The following is a 15,143-nucleotide window of genomic DNA, read 5'->3' as shown; positions in this document are numbered from 1 at the left end:
AAATCAGTGCTTATTGGGTTTGAGAATAGCCTCATTAGAATAGCCTCATTAGAATAGCCTAATTAGAATAGCCTCATTAGAATAGCCTCATTAGAATAGCCTAATTAGAATAGCGTCATTAGAATAGCCTCATTAGAATAGCCTCATTAGAATAGCCTCATTAGAATAGCCTCATTAGAATAGCCTCATTAGAATTTAGAATAGCCTCATTAGAATTTAGAATAGCCTCATTAGAATAGCCTCATTAGAATAGCCTCATTAGAATAGCCTCATTAGATGTGTTTGCCGAAGGCAAGAAGAAGTATTGGAATCCAACAGCGAGGACAGCGGAGTCCCTGCCCATCTTTCGAAAGCACCTAAAACCTACCTCTTCAAAGAGAATCGACTTCCTTCCTACACTTGAACTTCACTTCCCCCCCTTTCTAGCTCGGACTTTGCTGACAATTACTTAATTGAGGAAAGGTGTACTTACTTATGCCTGTGATATGTGGTTGTCTCATTTAGCATCATGTAAATGTACAATTTTTTTATTCGTAACTAATTGTGTTTTTAATCATGTACCCATGTGCCCTTATGTGCAACATGCAATAGCAAAAGGGTAAAACACTCATATAGAGAATAATAGAAAGGAGAGGAAATAAACATTTATCTAAATAAAAAACAGACAATACTGATATGCCTTTGTGGGTATTATTCATACATTAAAGTGAACCAAGCCCAATCCCTAAATGATTTTAATATCCCTTATGACTCAGTGTTTGAGTAGACTTACACTTCACTAGCCCTCTAATATATCCATCACTTATTGTAGTTATGAAAATAATTGACTTCATTGTCCCATCTCACCAATTGCATATAGGACCATTGAGAATACTGGGGAATAATTACACAACTAAATGGATGAAACACACACACACAGTGTGTAGCCATATGGCCTGGGATAACAGGAAGGCCCAAACACTTGTCTCCAAGGTGATGTCAACAGTATAATAACAGATGGGGAAGCATGTGTGGAATTTTACAGTGTGGGCACCACTGATTCACCTCTTCCACCAGACTGTGTGTGTGTGTGTGTGTGTGTGTGTGTGTATGAGATTGAGTGAGCAGGGGCGTGTGTACACTCACATGTACACAAATATGATCCTCTTTCCTTCTAGTGATCTTTCAGCTTATGACAACATTTGAGTCTTTCTATAAACTAGGGTATCAGTGACTGTTTGGAGCTGTTACACAGTCATGAATAATACTCAGCTTTTTCTTCACGCGAATACATTAAGATATACACGGGGAACTTAAAATCAGTGGATAGTTGATTAGGTACACCACCCCGTTCACAAAAATAGTTTGCTCCTACAGACAGTGAGTAACGTGGCCATGGCTTGCTATATAAAGCAGGCAGATGGGCATTGAGGCATTCAGTTACTGTTCGTTTGAATGTTAGAAATGGGCAAAACTAGTGACCTAAGAGACTGAGCATGGTGTGACCGCCAGTGCCAGGTGAGCCGGTTCCAGTATCTCAGAAACATCCGGGCTCCTGGGGTCGTCCGGAGTCCATGGATCCATCCTGCCTGGTGCCAACGGTACCGACAGTACTAACTGTCATGGCATTATGTGATGGAACCATGGTAACACATGAGCCACGTCATAGAATATGGAAGTGATCACATCACAGGAGCTACCTATCAATCTATACTGAACAAATGTATAAAACACATGTTAAGTGTTGGCCCCATGACGAGACTGTGGGTTTGCGCAACCGAAGAAACCGTCTCAGGGAAGCTCATCTGCATGCTCGTCGTCTTCACCAGGGTCTTGACCTGACTGCTGTTTGGTGTCGTAACCGACTTCAGTTGGCAAATGCTCACCTTCGATGGCAACTGGCACGCTGGAGAAGTGTACTCTTCACGGATGAATCCCGGTTTGATGGCAGACGGCGTGTGTAGCGTGTGGGCAAGTGGTTTGCTGATGTAAACATCGTGAACAGAGTGCCACATGATGGCGGTGGGGTTATGGTACGGGCAGACATAAGCTACTGACATTTTATCGATGGCAATTTGAATGCTCAGAGATAACGTGATGAGATCCTGAGGCCCAATGTCGTACCATTCATCTGCCGCCATCACCATGTTTCAGCATAATAATGCACCGCCCCGTGTGGATAAGGGTACACAATTACTGGAAGCTGAAAATGTCTTTGTTCTTCTATGGCCTACATACTCACCCCATTGAGCATGTTTGGGATGCTCGGGGTTGATGTTTACGACAGCATGTCCCAGTTCCCACCAATATCTAGCAACTTCACACAGCCATTGAAGAGTGGAACAACTTTCCACAGGCCACAATCAACAGCCTGATCAACTTTATGCAAAAGAGATGTGTCTCGCTGTATGAGTAAAATGGTGGTCACACCAAATACTGACTGGTTTTCTGATCCACACCCTTACCTTTTTTTAAGAGTATCTGTGACCAACAGATGCATACAGTATCTGTATTCCCAGTCATGTGAAATCCATAGATTAGGGCCTAATTCATTGATTTAAATGGACAGAATCCCTTATATGGACTGTTCAGTATAATTCATGAGTAGAATCAAAACCTGTTTAAACCCTTTGTCATATTTGGAATTTTTCATAGATTAAATTTTTTTTGTGATAAAACAACCTTTCTTTCCTTACATTTATAATTCTGTTTGTTGTTATATGATATACTAAGCGTTTAACAAATTAATTAACATTGAACTTGATTCTGTAAAACTCCTGGATATTGCTGTCGGACACTTTGTTTTGTATGGGGATCTCAGAAGTGCACTGTAACCTCGTAACATGTTGTACCTCCCTGTGTTAGTGTGAAAACAGCTTTGATGGGCACACACACACACGTCGAAAATAATGCATGCGATTGCAAAATCAAATGCATTTAACAGAAAGAGTAACTTTAACATAATTACAGAGGCACAAAAAAGTATGTGAACCCTTTGCAAGACCTGGACTTCTGCATAAATTGGTCATAAAATTTGATCTGATCTTCATCTAGGTCACAACAATAACAGTCTAACAGTCTGCTTAAACTAACAACACAATTATACGTTCCCATATGTCTTTATTGAACACACCGCGCAAACATTCACAGTACTGGGCGGGAAAAGTATGTGAACCCTTGGATTTAATAACTGGTTGACCCTCCTTTGGCAGCAATAACCTCAACCAAACGCTTCCCTGTAGTTGCGGATCAGACCTGCACATGGTCAGGAGGAAAATTTAGAACATTCCTCTTTACAAAACTGTTTCAGTTCAGCAATATTCTGGGGATGTCTGGTGTGAACTCCTCGAGGTCATGCCACAGCATCTCAATCGGGTTGAGGTCAGGACTCTAACTGGGCCACTCCAGAAGGCATATTTTCTTCTGTTGAAGCCATTCTGTTGTTTATTTACTTCTGTGTTTTGGGTCATTGTCCTGTTGCATCACCCATCTTCTGTTGAGCTTCAATTGGCGGACCGATAGCCTTACATTCTCCTGCAAAATGTCTTGATAAAAATGGGAATTCATTTTTCCGGCGATGATAGCAAGCTGTCCAGGCCCTGAGGCAGCAAAGCAGCCCCAAACCATGATGCTCCTTTCACCATACTTTACCGTTGGGATGAGGTTTTGATGTTGGTGTGCTGTGCCTTTTTTTCCCCACACATAGGGTTGTGTGTTCCTTTCAAACAACACAACTTTAGTTTGATCTGTCCACAGAATAGTTTGCCAGTAGCACTGTGGAACATCCAGATGCTCTTGGAGAAGTCATCATTTTTCCCCAACCTACACTGTGAATGTTTAAATGATGCTTTCAATATAGAGAAGAAAAGTATAATAATTTGTGTGTTATTAGTTTAAGCAGCTTGTGATCGTCTGTTGTGACTTAGATGAAGCTCAGATCTAAATCCAGATCATTCCAAAGGGTTCACATACTTTGTCCTCCCACTGTATGCATAATAGTCGTTTGTTGCGCATTTGATGTCTAGCTGTTTAGTATGAGGGGGACATTATCGCGCTACATCATCCGGTTCAGGATTTGTTTTGTTGAACGACAGTCAAGCGATAAAGAGCTCCTGTTATATCGCATGTGATTGAACAGCAGCCAAAGTGCAGGAATTACTGTTGATCTCGAGGAGTGACAGAACATGTCTGTGTCCATGCTGTTACGGCAGTCAAGATAATTAGCCTACTCCGTGGACAACATTAAGTCAGGATTCCTGAGATAAGAATACAGTCCGCGTACGTTTTGATCGTTTGTTTTCCCCGAGTTAAAATGGAGCAATCGGGAATGTGAAAACGGTCAAATTGTTTCGTTTTAAAATAAAAAAAAATAAAAAACAACATTTCAAATTACTTTTGGGCCTCCCGAGTGGTGCAGTGGTCTAAGGCACTGCATCGCAGTAATAGCTGTGTCGCTAGAGATTCTGGGTTCGAGTCCAGGCTCTGTTGCAGCCGGCCGCGACCGGGAGACCAATGGGGCGGCGCACAATTGGCCCAGCGTCGTCCGGGTTAGAGGAGGGTTTGGCCGGCAGGGATGCCCTTGTCCCATCGCACACTAGCGATTCCTGTGGAGGGCCGGGCGCAGTGCACGCTGACAAGGTCACCAGGTGTACGGTGTTTCCTCCGAAACGTTGGTGCGGCTGGCTTCCGGGTTAAGCGGGCATTGTGTCAAGAAGCAGTGCGGCTTGGTTGGGTTTTGTTTTCGGAGGACGCACGGCTCTCGACCTTAGCCTCTTCCGAGTCTGTACGGGAGTTGCAGCGATAAGACAATTGGATACCACGAAATAAGGAATTTTAAGCAGGGCTATACATTATAGAGATGTTGACTAAAGCACAAACAGACCTGGCTACTAGGCATGACAAAGAAACATGCAGTGTCCATGTTTCATGTGACATTTTGAATGACATGTAGATGTTTTGTTGTTGCTAGGTGGCGTTAGTAATTATGCCTACCAAGACTTTTATTCCTGTAACTACAAATGTGAAACAGAGAAAAATCATATTTAAACATATGACATTTTTAACATGAACATTGGCCCCTTTCTTTATCGAAAGACCCATATACACCTATTACAGACACCACCAGTATGTGGTATACACCTATTACAGACACCACCAGTATGTGCTATACACCTATTACAGACACCACCAGTATGTGGTATACACCTATTACAGACACCACTATTTCCACTTATTTAAATGACCAATCACCAGAACACATTCTCGCAAAAGTGTATATTTACCATCAATAACATAACTTTTCTTCAAGTCCTGGGCCCTGCGAAGAGCTCAGAAATGGTGTACATTAAAGAGGTACATTTTGTTTTATACTACACACCAAACTAACAAATAAATGTGAAGTATCATGGAGGCACGGAGTGTCTATTGAGGTAAAAATATGACAGCTGTTGGCCCTAAATATCCCCACTCACCCCTCCGAATATCAGGGAATTGTCAATGGTTTAGAACCCCATTTCAGCCAATCAGATTGCAGATTTCTCCGAACCCGTTTTACAAGTACAGTTATTCACAATAAGAAATGACAGAAAAACATATCCTTGACTGTTCATCCATCTTTCTGTAACCATTTCAGTTTCAATATAACATCTTTGGGGAAATACTAAGGTAGGTCCCAATTTTTATGACATGATTATCTTGTTCTCAGAAAACCGTACATGCGCACGCACACTGACACACACACTAATTCCTGCATCTTAACTATGAGACAAATGCACAGACTCAGTAAATTTGTACCATGTTGTGTTTATAGGACCAGCCTATTAGTGGAACACGTAATGACCCATCAGAGAATGGTGTCCTCGTCCTCTTCAGAGTGTGTGCTGAGCTGAGATTTGAGCTGTGACTTCCTCTGTGCTGTGATGGCCGCCCAGACACGACACAGCATCCCTCCTCTGTGGAGAAACAGTAACAGTAAAAAATACAACCATTACAATACAGACCCTTTGTGTGTGTGTGTGTGTGTGGGTGTCACATCCATACACCCTCCTACTGCACAGATCCCTAGTCACACATTGACACATCTCAGCGATTCACAGTACTTTCACAGTCCTTTGAATAACGACATAACCATCCAAACAGAAAACAATGGGTTTTTCCTCATTAGCGTAGATCAGTTTCCTGTTTCTGCTTTAAGGATGTGCGAACATGATTGGAGGAGGAAGTTCACCTTATGGCACAGTACATCAAGTCATCCCTGCAGGCCATGGTGAGGAGACAGTCCAAGGTGAACTCGTGAGAGAGTAACTACAAACAAAAGCACAGCGTGAATTCTACTTGCGCAACATCAGTGAGAACAAGCCTCACGCAAACACAGACTGAAACCGAGCTACATCACATCCTATTTTTTTCAGATTTTTCGTATAGACTTTTGTGATTTGTCATATTATTATAATGTGAATAAGGCTCTTCTCACCAATTAGATGGTTTATTCCATGCATGTAGTTACCCATAAAATCAATAGCCACACCATATTTTGATAACCAATCCCACATCATTAAATCACAAAGTCGTTTTTGAAGTTCCTTACCTTGTCTATGGTGTCCTGATCTACTGGGATAGCCTTCAGCCAGCAAACCAAGGACTCGACTTCTGGGTTCAAACTTATCTGCAGGGACAACTCTGTATCTACAGGAGGATGAGAAGACAAGTCGGTATGATCTTGTCACCAGTTTGCACCATCATGCTACTAAGCTGAACATTGGGAGTATTTCAAATGCAGATTTTCAGGTATGGTTAAGGGGGTTCGACTGACAGTCACATGGACTGAGGTTTTGAGTCCCGGTCGGGGCTATTCGCGACAGTATACGTTAACATGGGTAAAGGAAGTAAACCTGACAGATACAAAGCAGAAGTGTTAAATAGGGTCTTATAAACAAAAACAGGCAAACATTGTCCGATGCCAGTTTCTAATCATTATTATGACTGACACATCTGGTTCCAAGTCTCGAATCTCAGCGGCAATGAGCTACACGCCTTAAACTCAAACCAGTAGAGTAGAAATCCACTGTCTGAGGGTGAGGTGTAGAGAGAGATCTAGAAACACAGGGTGTGAATCACAAAGCCTACAAACTGTCTCAATGGCATTCCATCTCTCCATTTTAGGAACATTAGAGTAGGCAGGCTGTAACTTGTGGGACCATTGTCATACCACAAGCTTCAACCTCCAGTGTCTACATGTACACAAAAAACACACAGGATTTAACGCCCGATATTCATTATTTATTAGGCAAAGAGTGCTCGGCCTTGCTACATACTAAGGTGTGGCAGAGTGACAGAATTTGGCTCACCAAGGTACTTCAACCAAACTTACAATGTTTACCAACACACTAGCCTTAAATGGGCTGACATTAGCAGCAGTCAGACTGCTTTGGGACGGAGTGGGATCTGAAAGCATTACCTGTGGGTTCTGATGTGTTCCTGGTAGTGTCGATCTGATCCTGTCTCCTCTGGACAGAGTTCCTCAGTAGCTCCTGGTATTCCCGCTCTTTCTCACTCAGCTGAGTCAGCAGTCTGAAAGTACAATTAGTCATTATGGACCAGGCCTGAAGTAACAGTACATTGTAACCATTGTAACTGGTTGCAATGTAATCCTTGGTGGTGTGCTGGCACTTGGTGGTGTACTGGCACTTGGTGGTGTACTGGCACTTTTCACTGAATCTGTAGGAATGACTATTTTCTTTACATTTTAAAGCCCATTATGCTAAAGTTGAAATGAAAGGAAACCCCAGGTTAAAAGTTATAATAAAGAATCACATGACAATACAAATCCATTTTTTTTGTCATGCCAATAAAGCAATGTAATATAAACAGCTAAGTAAATGGCACTGAACCTGCGAGTCTCTAGCCGTAGATCTGTCAGTTCCTGACTGAGGGGACAGTTAGTGTTGTACTGGAGGCCATTGGGTAAGCAGGGGCTTTCTGAAACCTCCTCTATGGTCTCGGTGTCGGCTGGCGCGGCAACCTGGTCATCTGAGAAAACTGCAGGCAAAAGCTTTACTAGCTCACTGGGCCGGTGCCCTCTCTCTGGGCTACTCTCCTCCTTCTCAAAGGAAGACTGCAGCTGGAGCTTGAGCTCTGAAAGACATTGAGGTGTGTGTGTGAACAAGAGTGTGCGTGTGGGCGGGGATTTGGGAGGTGGTGAAGTCTTTGAATGGTGGGGATGGACTCAATTCCAAATCCCAGAGTCACATCATGAAATTGAACAGGAGTTCTATGAGGAATTTCTATGTCCAATACAACAGATAGAAGTTGAGATGGAATTAGGCCCTGACTCTGCTGGTTCTTACCTGGTAATAGTACAGTGATGGCGTCCTGCACGGCCTGCCTCAGCAGGTTATCCAGAGCAAACATCCAGTGAGGTTTCACCTGCTGCTGCCTCAACACCTTTTTCACCTGCACACACACACACACACACACACACACACACACACACACACACACACACACACACACACACACACACACACACACACACACACACACACACACACACACACACACACACACACACACACACACACACACACACACACACACACACACACACACACACACACACACACGAGGGAGTGAGAAGAACGGATAAGCACAATACTATTGGGTGTGATGCATAGCCTGTGGTAAAACTCCTGGCTATTTACACATATATACGACTCCCCCTGTTCAATCCCACGTCCACCCTGGCCTTGTGATTACTATCTGTCTAATACTTGAGGAACCGTGTGTGAAATCTATGGCCAATCCATGACAGTAAGCAATCTTTTACGTGCCAGGGAGAAATGGAAACTGGCAGGGCTACTGTCCTCAAGGGCTGGCGATGCAACTCCTGGGTAATGTTCATTAAGTACCACATGAAAAAGAACAGGGAGGGACTACTCCAATAAGATGTTTTGTAATATGTTCCGTTGCATACCCGAATGAACACAACAGTGACCTCCAGTGACCTACCGCATCCTGGAAGCTGAAGAGCACAGCTCGCAGGTTTTTGAGGGGTACTGCAGTAGCAAGCAATGTGGAGCGCAACTTCACCAATCTGTTGGTCAGGTGCCTTCTGTCTGGAGAGCGGATGTTCTCCCGCAGGCAGCCAATCAGCTCAGAGATGTGCTCTGAGGTCACAGACCCGACGTCTGTTTGCTTAGAGGCAAGGAGAGGGGAAACATTCTAAGATAATTATAGGCAAAGAAACCTACAAGTGTAAAATGTAGACATAAACACTCATTCTTTCACACCTAACAGCAGACCCCTGATAAGGGTAAACTCAGTTTAAGTGCCTTGTGGCCCTGTGTAGCTCAGTTGGTAGAGCATGGTGCTTGTAACACCAGGGTAGTGGGTTCACTTTCCCGGGACCAACCATACTTATTAAAAGTCTGCTAAGTGACATTTATTATTATTATATTATTTCACCATACATTCTCTTTAATTGCTCTGGATATATGCATGCTCTGATCGGTTGAGTGCATGCCCTCATAACCATCCTAAGCCATTGCATTTATCAGGAGTTGACAGTATTAGGGATAGATCCTTCTCTGGGCCCATATAAAAAAATTGTCAAAGTGTAGAAGTACCGATCTAAGATCAGGTCCATCCGGTCTTATTCATTACGATCTAAAAGGTCAAACAGATCCTAGATCAGCACACCTACTCTGACACATACAGCCCAAGATCTCTCGCTCTCTCTCTCTACCTCTCGCTCTACCTGAGGTAGTGTGTTCTGGATGTTGTGCACCACGTCGGTGATGTACTCAGTGAGGATCCTGTGCAGTGTGGCCCTCCTCTCGCTGTCCTTCCTCAGTAGGAACAGGCCCAGGTTCTCCCCTGACGTGGCTGGACTAGCCGTCGTGTCCACAGCACTGGGCTCCTCTGAAACCCTGGCCACCACAAGGTGGAGACGAGATACACCAATGTCACATTGATAGAACAATCTGCCGTACAAATATGGTCTTTAGCAATATTTAGCATGGGCTCCATCTCAATTGCTTGAAAATCTGACCTCTCCTCTACTCCTCCCCTCGGTCTGCAGCGATTGGAAAATAAGACAATATGGTGGAAGCTCATCATGGAGCAGTTGGATTTTTCAGACAATTTAGAAAAAGACATGGTCTATCTTGAGATGATCTATTGCATTAACAGTAAGGCAATGATCTACAATTAAGTTGTTTCACAAATCGGATGTAATCGAATGTGGAACCAGAGGGTATAGGATGTTTTGACCTACGGCAGGAAGCCTCTGGTGCTGGGTGGGCTCTTTGTAATGTCCTTTCCTCTGAGGGGGGAGATGGTCCTCCGGAGGTCCCAGGAGCACGACAGGTCCATCGTGTCTGTATCTGTCACAAGTATAGACACTGGGACAGACATACTGCGCTGGTAGTTGTCACCTACAGGACACAAAGCAGGGCAGAGTCATTGCCCCAGTAATGGTGACGGAATGGCGATGAGCATAGCCTTTCTGAATTAGGAAGACTATACACAGACAAGGCAATAATAATTAATATTTCAGACAATTATGAAAATAATGAGTGTGGTGATAGAAATTAGGATCACTTTTTAAAATATATATATATAGCTCTCCTTGTCTTTCAAAAATACAAAAGTGATCCTAATTTCTATCACCACACTCATTATTTTCATAATTGTCTGAAATATTAATTATTATATATACACATACACACACTGCTCAAAAAAATAAAGGGAACACTAAAATAACACATCCTAGATCTGAATGAATGAAATATTCTTATTAAATACTTTCTTCTTTACATAGTTGAATGTGCTGACAACAAAATCACACAAAATTGATCAATGGAAATCAAATTTATCAACCCATGGAGGGTCTGGATTTGGAGTCATACTCAAAATTAAAGTGGAAAACCACACTATAGGCTGATCCAACTTTGATGTAATGTCCTTAAAACAAGTCAAAATGAGGCTCAGTAGTGTGTGTGGCCTCCATGTGCCTGTATGACCTCCCTACAACGCCTGGGCATGCTCCTGCTGAGGTGGCGGATGGTCTCCTGAGGGATCTCCTCCCAGACCTGGACTAAAGCATCCGCCAACTGGCATCCGCCAACTCCTGGACAGTCTGTGGTGCAACGTGGCGTTGGTGGATGGAGCGAGACATGATGTCCAGATGGGCTCAATTGGATTCAGGTCTGGGGAACGGGCGGGCCAGTCCATAGCATCAATGCCTCCCTCTTGCAGGAACTGCTGACACACTCCAGCCACATGAGGTCTAGCATTGTCTTGCATTAGGAGGAACCCAGGGCCAACCGCACCAGCATATGGTCTCACAAGGGGTCTGACGATCTCATCTCGGTACCTAATGGCAGTCAGGCTACCTCTGGCGAGCACATGGAGGGCTGTGCGGCCCCCCAAAGAAATGCCAACCCACACCATGACTGACCCACCGCCAAACCGGTCATGCTGGAGGATGTTGCAGGCAGCAGAACGTTCTCCACGGCGTCTCCAGACTGTCACACCTGTCACATGTGCTCAGTGTAAACCTGCTTTCATCTGTGAAGAGCTCAGGGCGCCAGTGGCGAATTTGCCAATCTTGGTGTTCTCTGGCAAATGAAAAACGTCCTGCACGGTGTTGGGCTGTAAGCACAACCCCCACCTGTGGACGTCGGGCCCTCATACCACCCCCATGGAGTCTGTTTCTGACCGTTTGAGCAGACACATGCACATTTGTGGCCTGCTGGAGGTCATTTTGCAGGGCTCTGGCAGTGCTCCTCCTGCTCCTCCTTGCACAAAGGCGGAGGTAGCGGTCCTGCTGCTGGGTTGTTGCCCTCCTACGGCCTCCTCCACGTCGCCTGATCTACTGGCATGTCTCCTGGTAGCGCCTCCATGCCCTGGACACTACGCTGACAGACACAGCAAACCTTCTTGCCACAGCTTGCATTAATGTGCCATCCTGGATGAGCTGCACTACCTGAGCCACTTGTGTGGGTTGTAGACTCCGTCTCATGCTACCACTAGAGTGAAAGCACCGCCAGCATTCAAAAGTGACCAAAACATCAGCCAGGAAGCATAGGAACTGAGAAGTGGTCTGTGGTCCCCACCTGCAGAACCACTCCTTTATTCGGGGTGTCTTGCTAATTGCCTATAATTTCCACCTGTTGTCTATTCCATTTACACAACAGCATGTGAAATTTATTGTCAATCAGTGTTGCTTCCTAAGTGGACAGTTTGATTTCACAGGAGTGTGATTGACTTGGAGTTACATTGTGTTGTTTAAGTGTTCCCTTTATTTTTTTGAGCAGTATATATATATATATAAAAATCTCGCATGCCCTTTCTTGGCCACTCCTATCGATAGAAGTGGCCAAGAAAGGGCATGCGAGATTTTACTCTGGCACTGATGATGACTATAAAAATGATGACGATGAAAATAAAGCTACCTATGATTAAGACGATAACAATGATGATGACTCACCAGCATCCGTAGGCAGTGTCTCAGGCTCTGGCTTGGCCTTTCGGCGGGAGGTGGTCTTGAGGAAGGAGTCCTTGAGCAGCTCAGAGGCCGTGGCCCTGTTGTCTGGGTCCGGTGTGAAGCAGCTCATGATGCAGACTTTGGCCTCACCTGACATACACTCCGGCACCTCCGGGTGGATCTTGAACATACCAACCTAGAGGGAGACGGCAACAGAATACGTACTCTTCAGGGTTGTGTTCAGTAGGGGACGGAAGGTAAAACGTTTTGCAACGGAAACTGACAGTTTCTTATTGAACAAGTTCAGGTAGTCCCTCCCTGTTTTAGTATATCTTCAGTTTGATGCTTTCTGAACACAACCTTGGATTCAGCTGGTAAAATTCTGTACTGTCCAGTATTCACCAGGTACTAACAAGGTATAGTATCCTGAATATGTAATAACATACTCATTGTCAAACCTTTAGGTTTTGAAGAAAAAGAAACGCACACCTATTTAAGCGAGGTGCTGGCTAGCGGAGTAGAAAACTTGTAAATAAAAGAGAGCCGCACACTCTAGGAGCTCAGTTGCAAAAATTTAATTACCAACGTTTCGTCAGCCAAGCTGTCTTCATCAGGGTATAATCACAAACACTGTGAGGTGACTCGTTTATAGTGTCAAAAGACACAGGTGTCTGTAATCATGGTCAAGAGTGGCCTAATATCATAGGTTAATGATCAAATATTAAAATAGCATACAAAGAACAGCATACAAACAACAAATGGATAGCATACGATCATAAATTCATTTTCGAATACACAAGCTGTTAATGATGCTGGCATATTCAATGAACTGATGAAAACTAACCAAGCGCTACAGGACAAGTTGTCTACAGAAATAAAAGGAACTTATAAAGAAGAAATTCAACCAAGACAAAAAAGACAAGGCCGAGGATCAAGTCTACTTCTGGAGAAACCCTGAAAAGACGTCTGCTCCTCCTCTCCATGGCAGACGCAGGAGGGATGCCGCTTACGTCCATACACCCCCGTCTGATCAACGCTCTACAACCAGCGCCTCATCGGCTTCCAGTGGTCGTTTTTTATTCAATGAGAGATTGGACGGACAGAAGGGCGGAGGTGGCCGCAGGCACGCGCATCGACGAGATGCCGCACCCGACGGGGTAAGAAGAAACGTCTATCAGAGGCAGAGGAGACCGTTCACACGGTCCCAGAACCCACGGGACTGAGTGTCTTTCATTTATCAAGCGAGATATTGAGCCCTGCCCATGTATCTTTGCTTAATAAAGGGTTATCTTTTGTGCCTACAACACAGTGCAACGATTTTGATGTTAAGGTAGACATGTTTAGTTTTTTTTAGAAACATCCGTTTAAGGGAATACTTTAGCTCCCCTAATTCTGACATTTCTATTGAACCAGTAGGTTGCTCTCCTGCACATATTCCGACTCTTTTTAGAAGCAAGAGTTATTTTATACCTCCAGCCAATCGCAATCACTCTATCGAGACATATTGCAGACTTGTGGAAAAAGATTAAACAGGGGTCCAAATCTTTCCATAATTTACCTAAGGATGAAAAACAAGCTTTGCTTGATTTACAATCCGATACGTCAGTCCTTATTCGTCCTGCTGATAAGGGTGGGTCGGTTGTACTCATGGATAGGACAGTTTATGTAAATGAGTGTCAGACCGCTGCTTGATAACACCTTTTACAAGAAACTCAGAGGTGACCCTACTTCCCAATTTCAGAATACTATCTTTACTTTCCTAGATGGGTATTTAAGTTCTAGTCAGATAACAAAAAAAGAACAAGACTTTTTGGCTATTCAACACCCTAAAATTGCCACTTTCTACACTTTGCCAAAATTACACAAGAATGTTACAACCTCCAGGACACCCTATTGTAGCGGGCATTGATGCAGTAACGGCCCCTCTACTTCTGTTGACTTTTTTATTAGACCACTCACAGAACAGCTCCCCTCCTTTGTAAAGGACACCAGCAGTATGATCTCTATCATTGAATCTCTTGATCCTCTCCCTGAGAATACCTGAGAATACCTTGTTAGTTACTTTTGACATTGAGTCGTTATACACAAATATTCCACACGAGGGCGGTATTGAAGCCATGGAACATTTTCTTCTGCAACTTATATAATAATAATAATATATGCCATTTAGCAGACGCTTTTATCCAAAGCGACTTACAGTCATGTGTGCATACATTCTACGTATGGGTGTTCCCGGGGATCGAACCCACTACCCTGGCGTTACAAGTGCCATGCTCTACCAACTGAGCTACAGAAGGACCCTAATGAACAACCTTCCAGTGCTGCATTATAACATTGGCTGAAATAGCACTCACACATAACTATTTCATGTTTCTAAATTATTTCTTTATTCAGACGAAGGGCACTGCTATGGGATCCCCCATGGCTCCTAACTATGCTAATTTGTATGTGGGTTTACATGGAGAAAGAGTCGATTTTCAAGCCTCTCAAAAATGTTTTCTTGCCTAACATCATTATTTGGAAATGCTATTTGATTATATTTTTGTTCTATGGAAGGGTGATGCAAAACAGCTCCAGGCATTCTATGCTTTTCTTAACTGCTGTTCTGAGCATCTGAGATTTACTATGCAATCTGATACACGTTGCATCAGTTTTCTTGATCTTCTGATCTTGTGTG

The 15,143-nt window shown here is 43.7% G+C and overlaps 1 protein-coding gene across 2 annotated transcripts in view; it reads right to left on the bottom strand.

The window, feature by feature from the left end:
- Positions 1-4,938: 4,938 nt before the first annotated feature.
- The window catches only part of LOC124005628 (mitogen-activated protein kinase kinase kinase 5-like), a 34,869-nt gene continuing 24,664 nt past the window's right edge, over positions 4,939-15,143 (bottom strand). The window contains exons 19-28 of one of the 2 annotated variants that reach the window (XM_046315056.1): positions 12,470-12,662; positions 10,253-10,412; positions 9,722-9,905; positions 8,986-9,171; positions 8,325-8,430; positions 7,869-8,112; positions 7,436-7,548; positions 6,566-6,663; positions 6,206-6,282; positions 4,939-5,930 (exon numbers count right to left, since the gene is read on the bottom strand). In XM_046315056.1, coding sequence (XP_046171012.1) covers positions 5,822-5,930; positions 6,206-6,282; positions 6,566-6,663; positions 7,436-7,548; positions 7,869-8,112; positions 8,325-8,430; positions 8,986-9,171; positions 9,722-9,905; positions 10,253-10,412; positions 12,470-12,662 — 1,470 coding nt within the window. In that variant the 3' untranslated portion in view covers positions 4,939-5,821. The remainder of the gene's footprint in view (positions 5,931-6,205; positions 6,283-6,565; positions 6,664-7,435; positions 7,549-7,868; positions 8,113-8,324; positions 8,431-8,985; positions 9,172-9,721; positions 9,906-10,252; positions 10,413-12,469; positions 12,663-15,143) is intronic. The other variant, XM_046315058.1, reaches the window with a different exon arrangement.

This window comes from Oncorhynchus gorbuscha, linkage group LG19, assembly GCF_021184085.1.
Source record: "Oncorhynchus gorbuscha isolate QuinsamMale2020 ecotype Even-year linkage group LG19, OgorEven_v1.0, whole genome shotgun sequence".
Classification (NCBI taxonomy): domain Eukaryota; kingdom Metazoa; phylum Chordata; class Actinopteri; order Salmoniformes; family Salmonidae; genus Oncorhynchus; species Oncorhynchus gorbuscha.
This window is presented reverse-complemented; position numbering and strand designations above follow the sequence as displayed.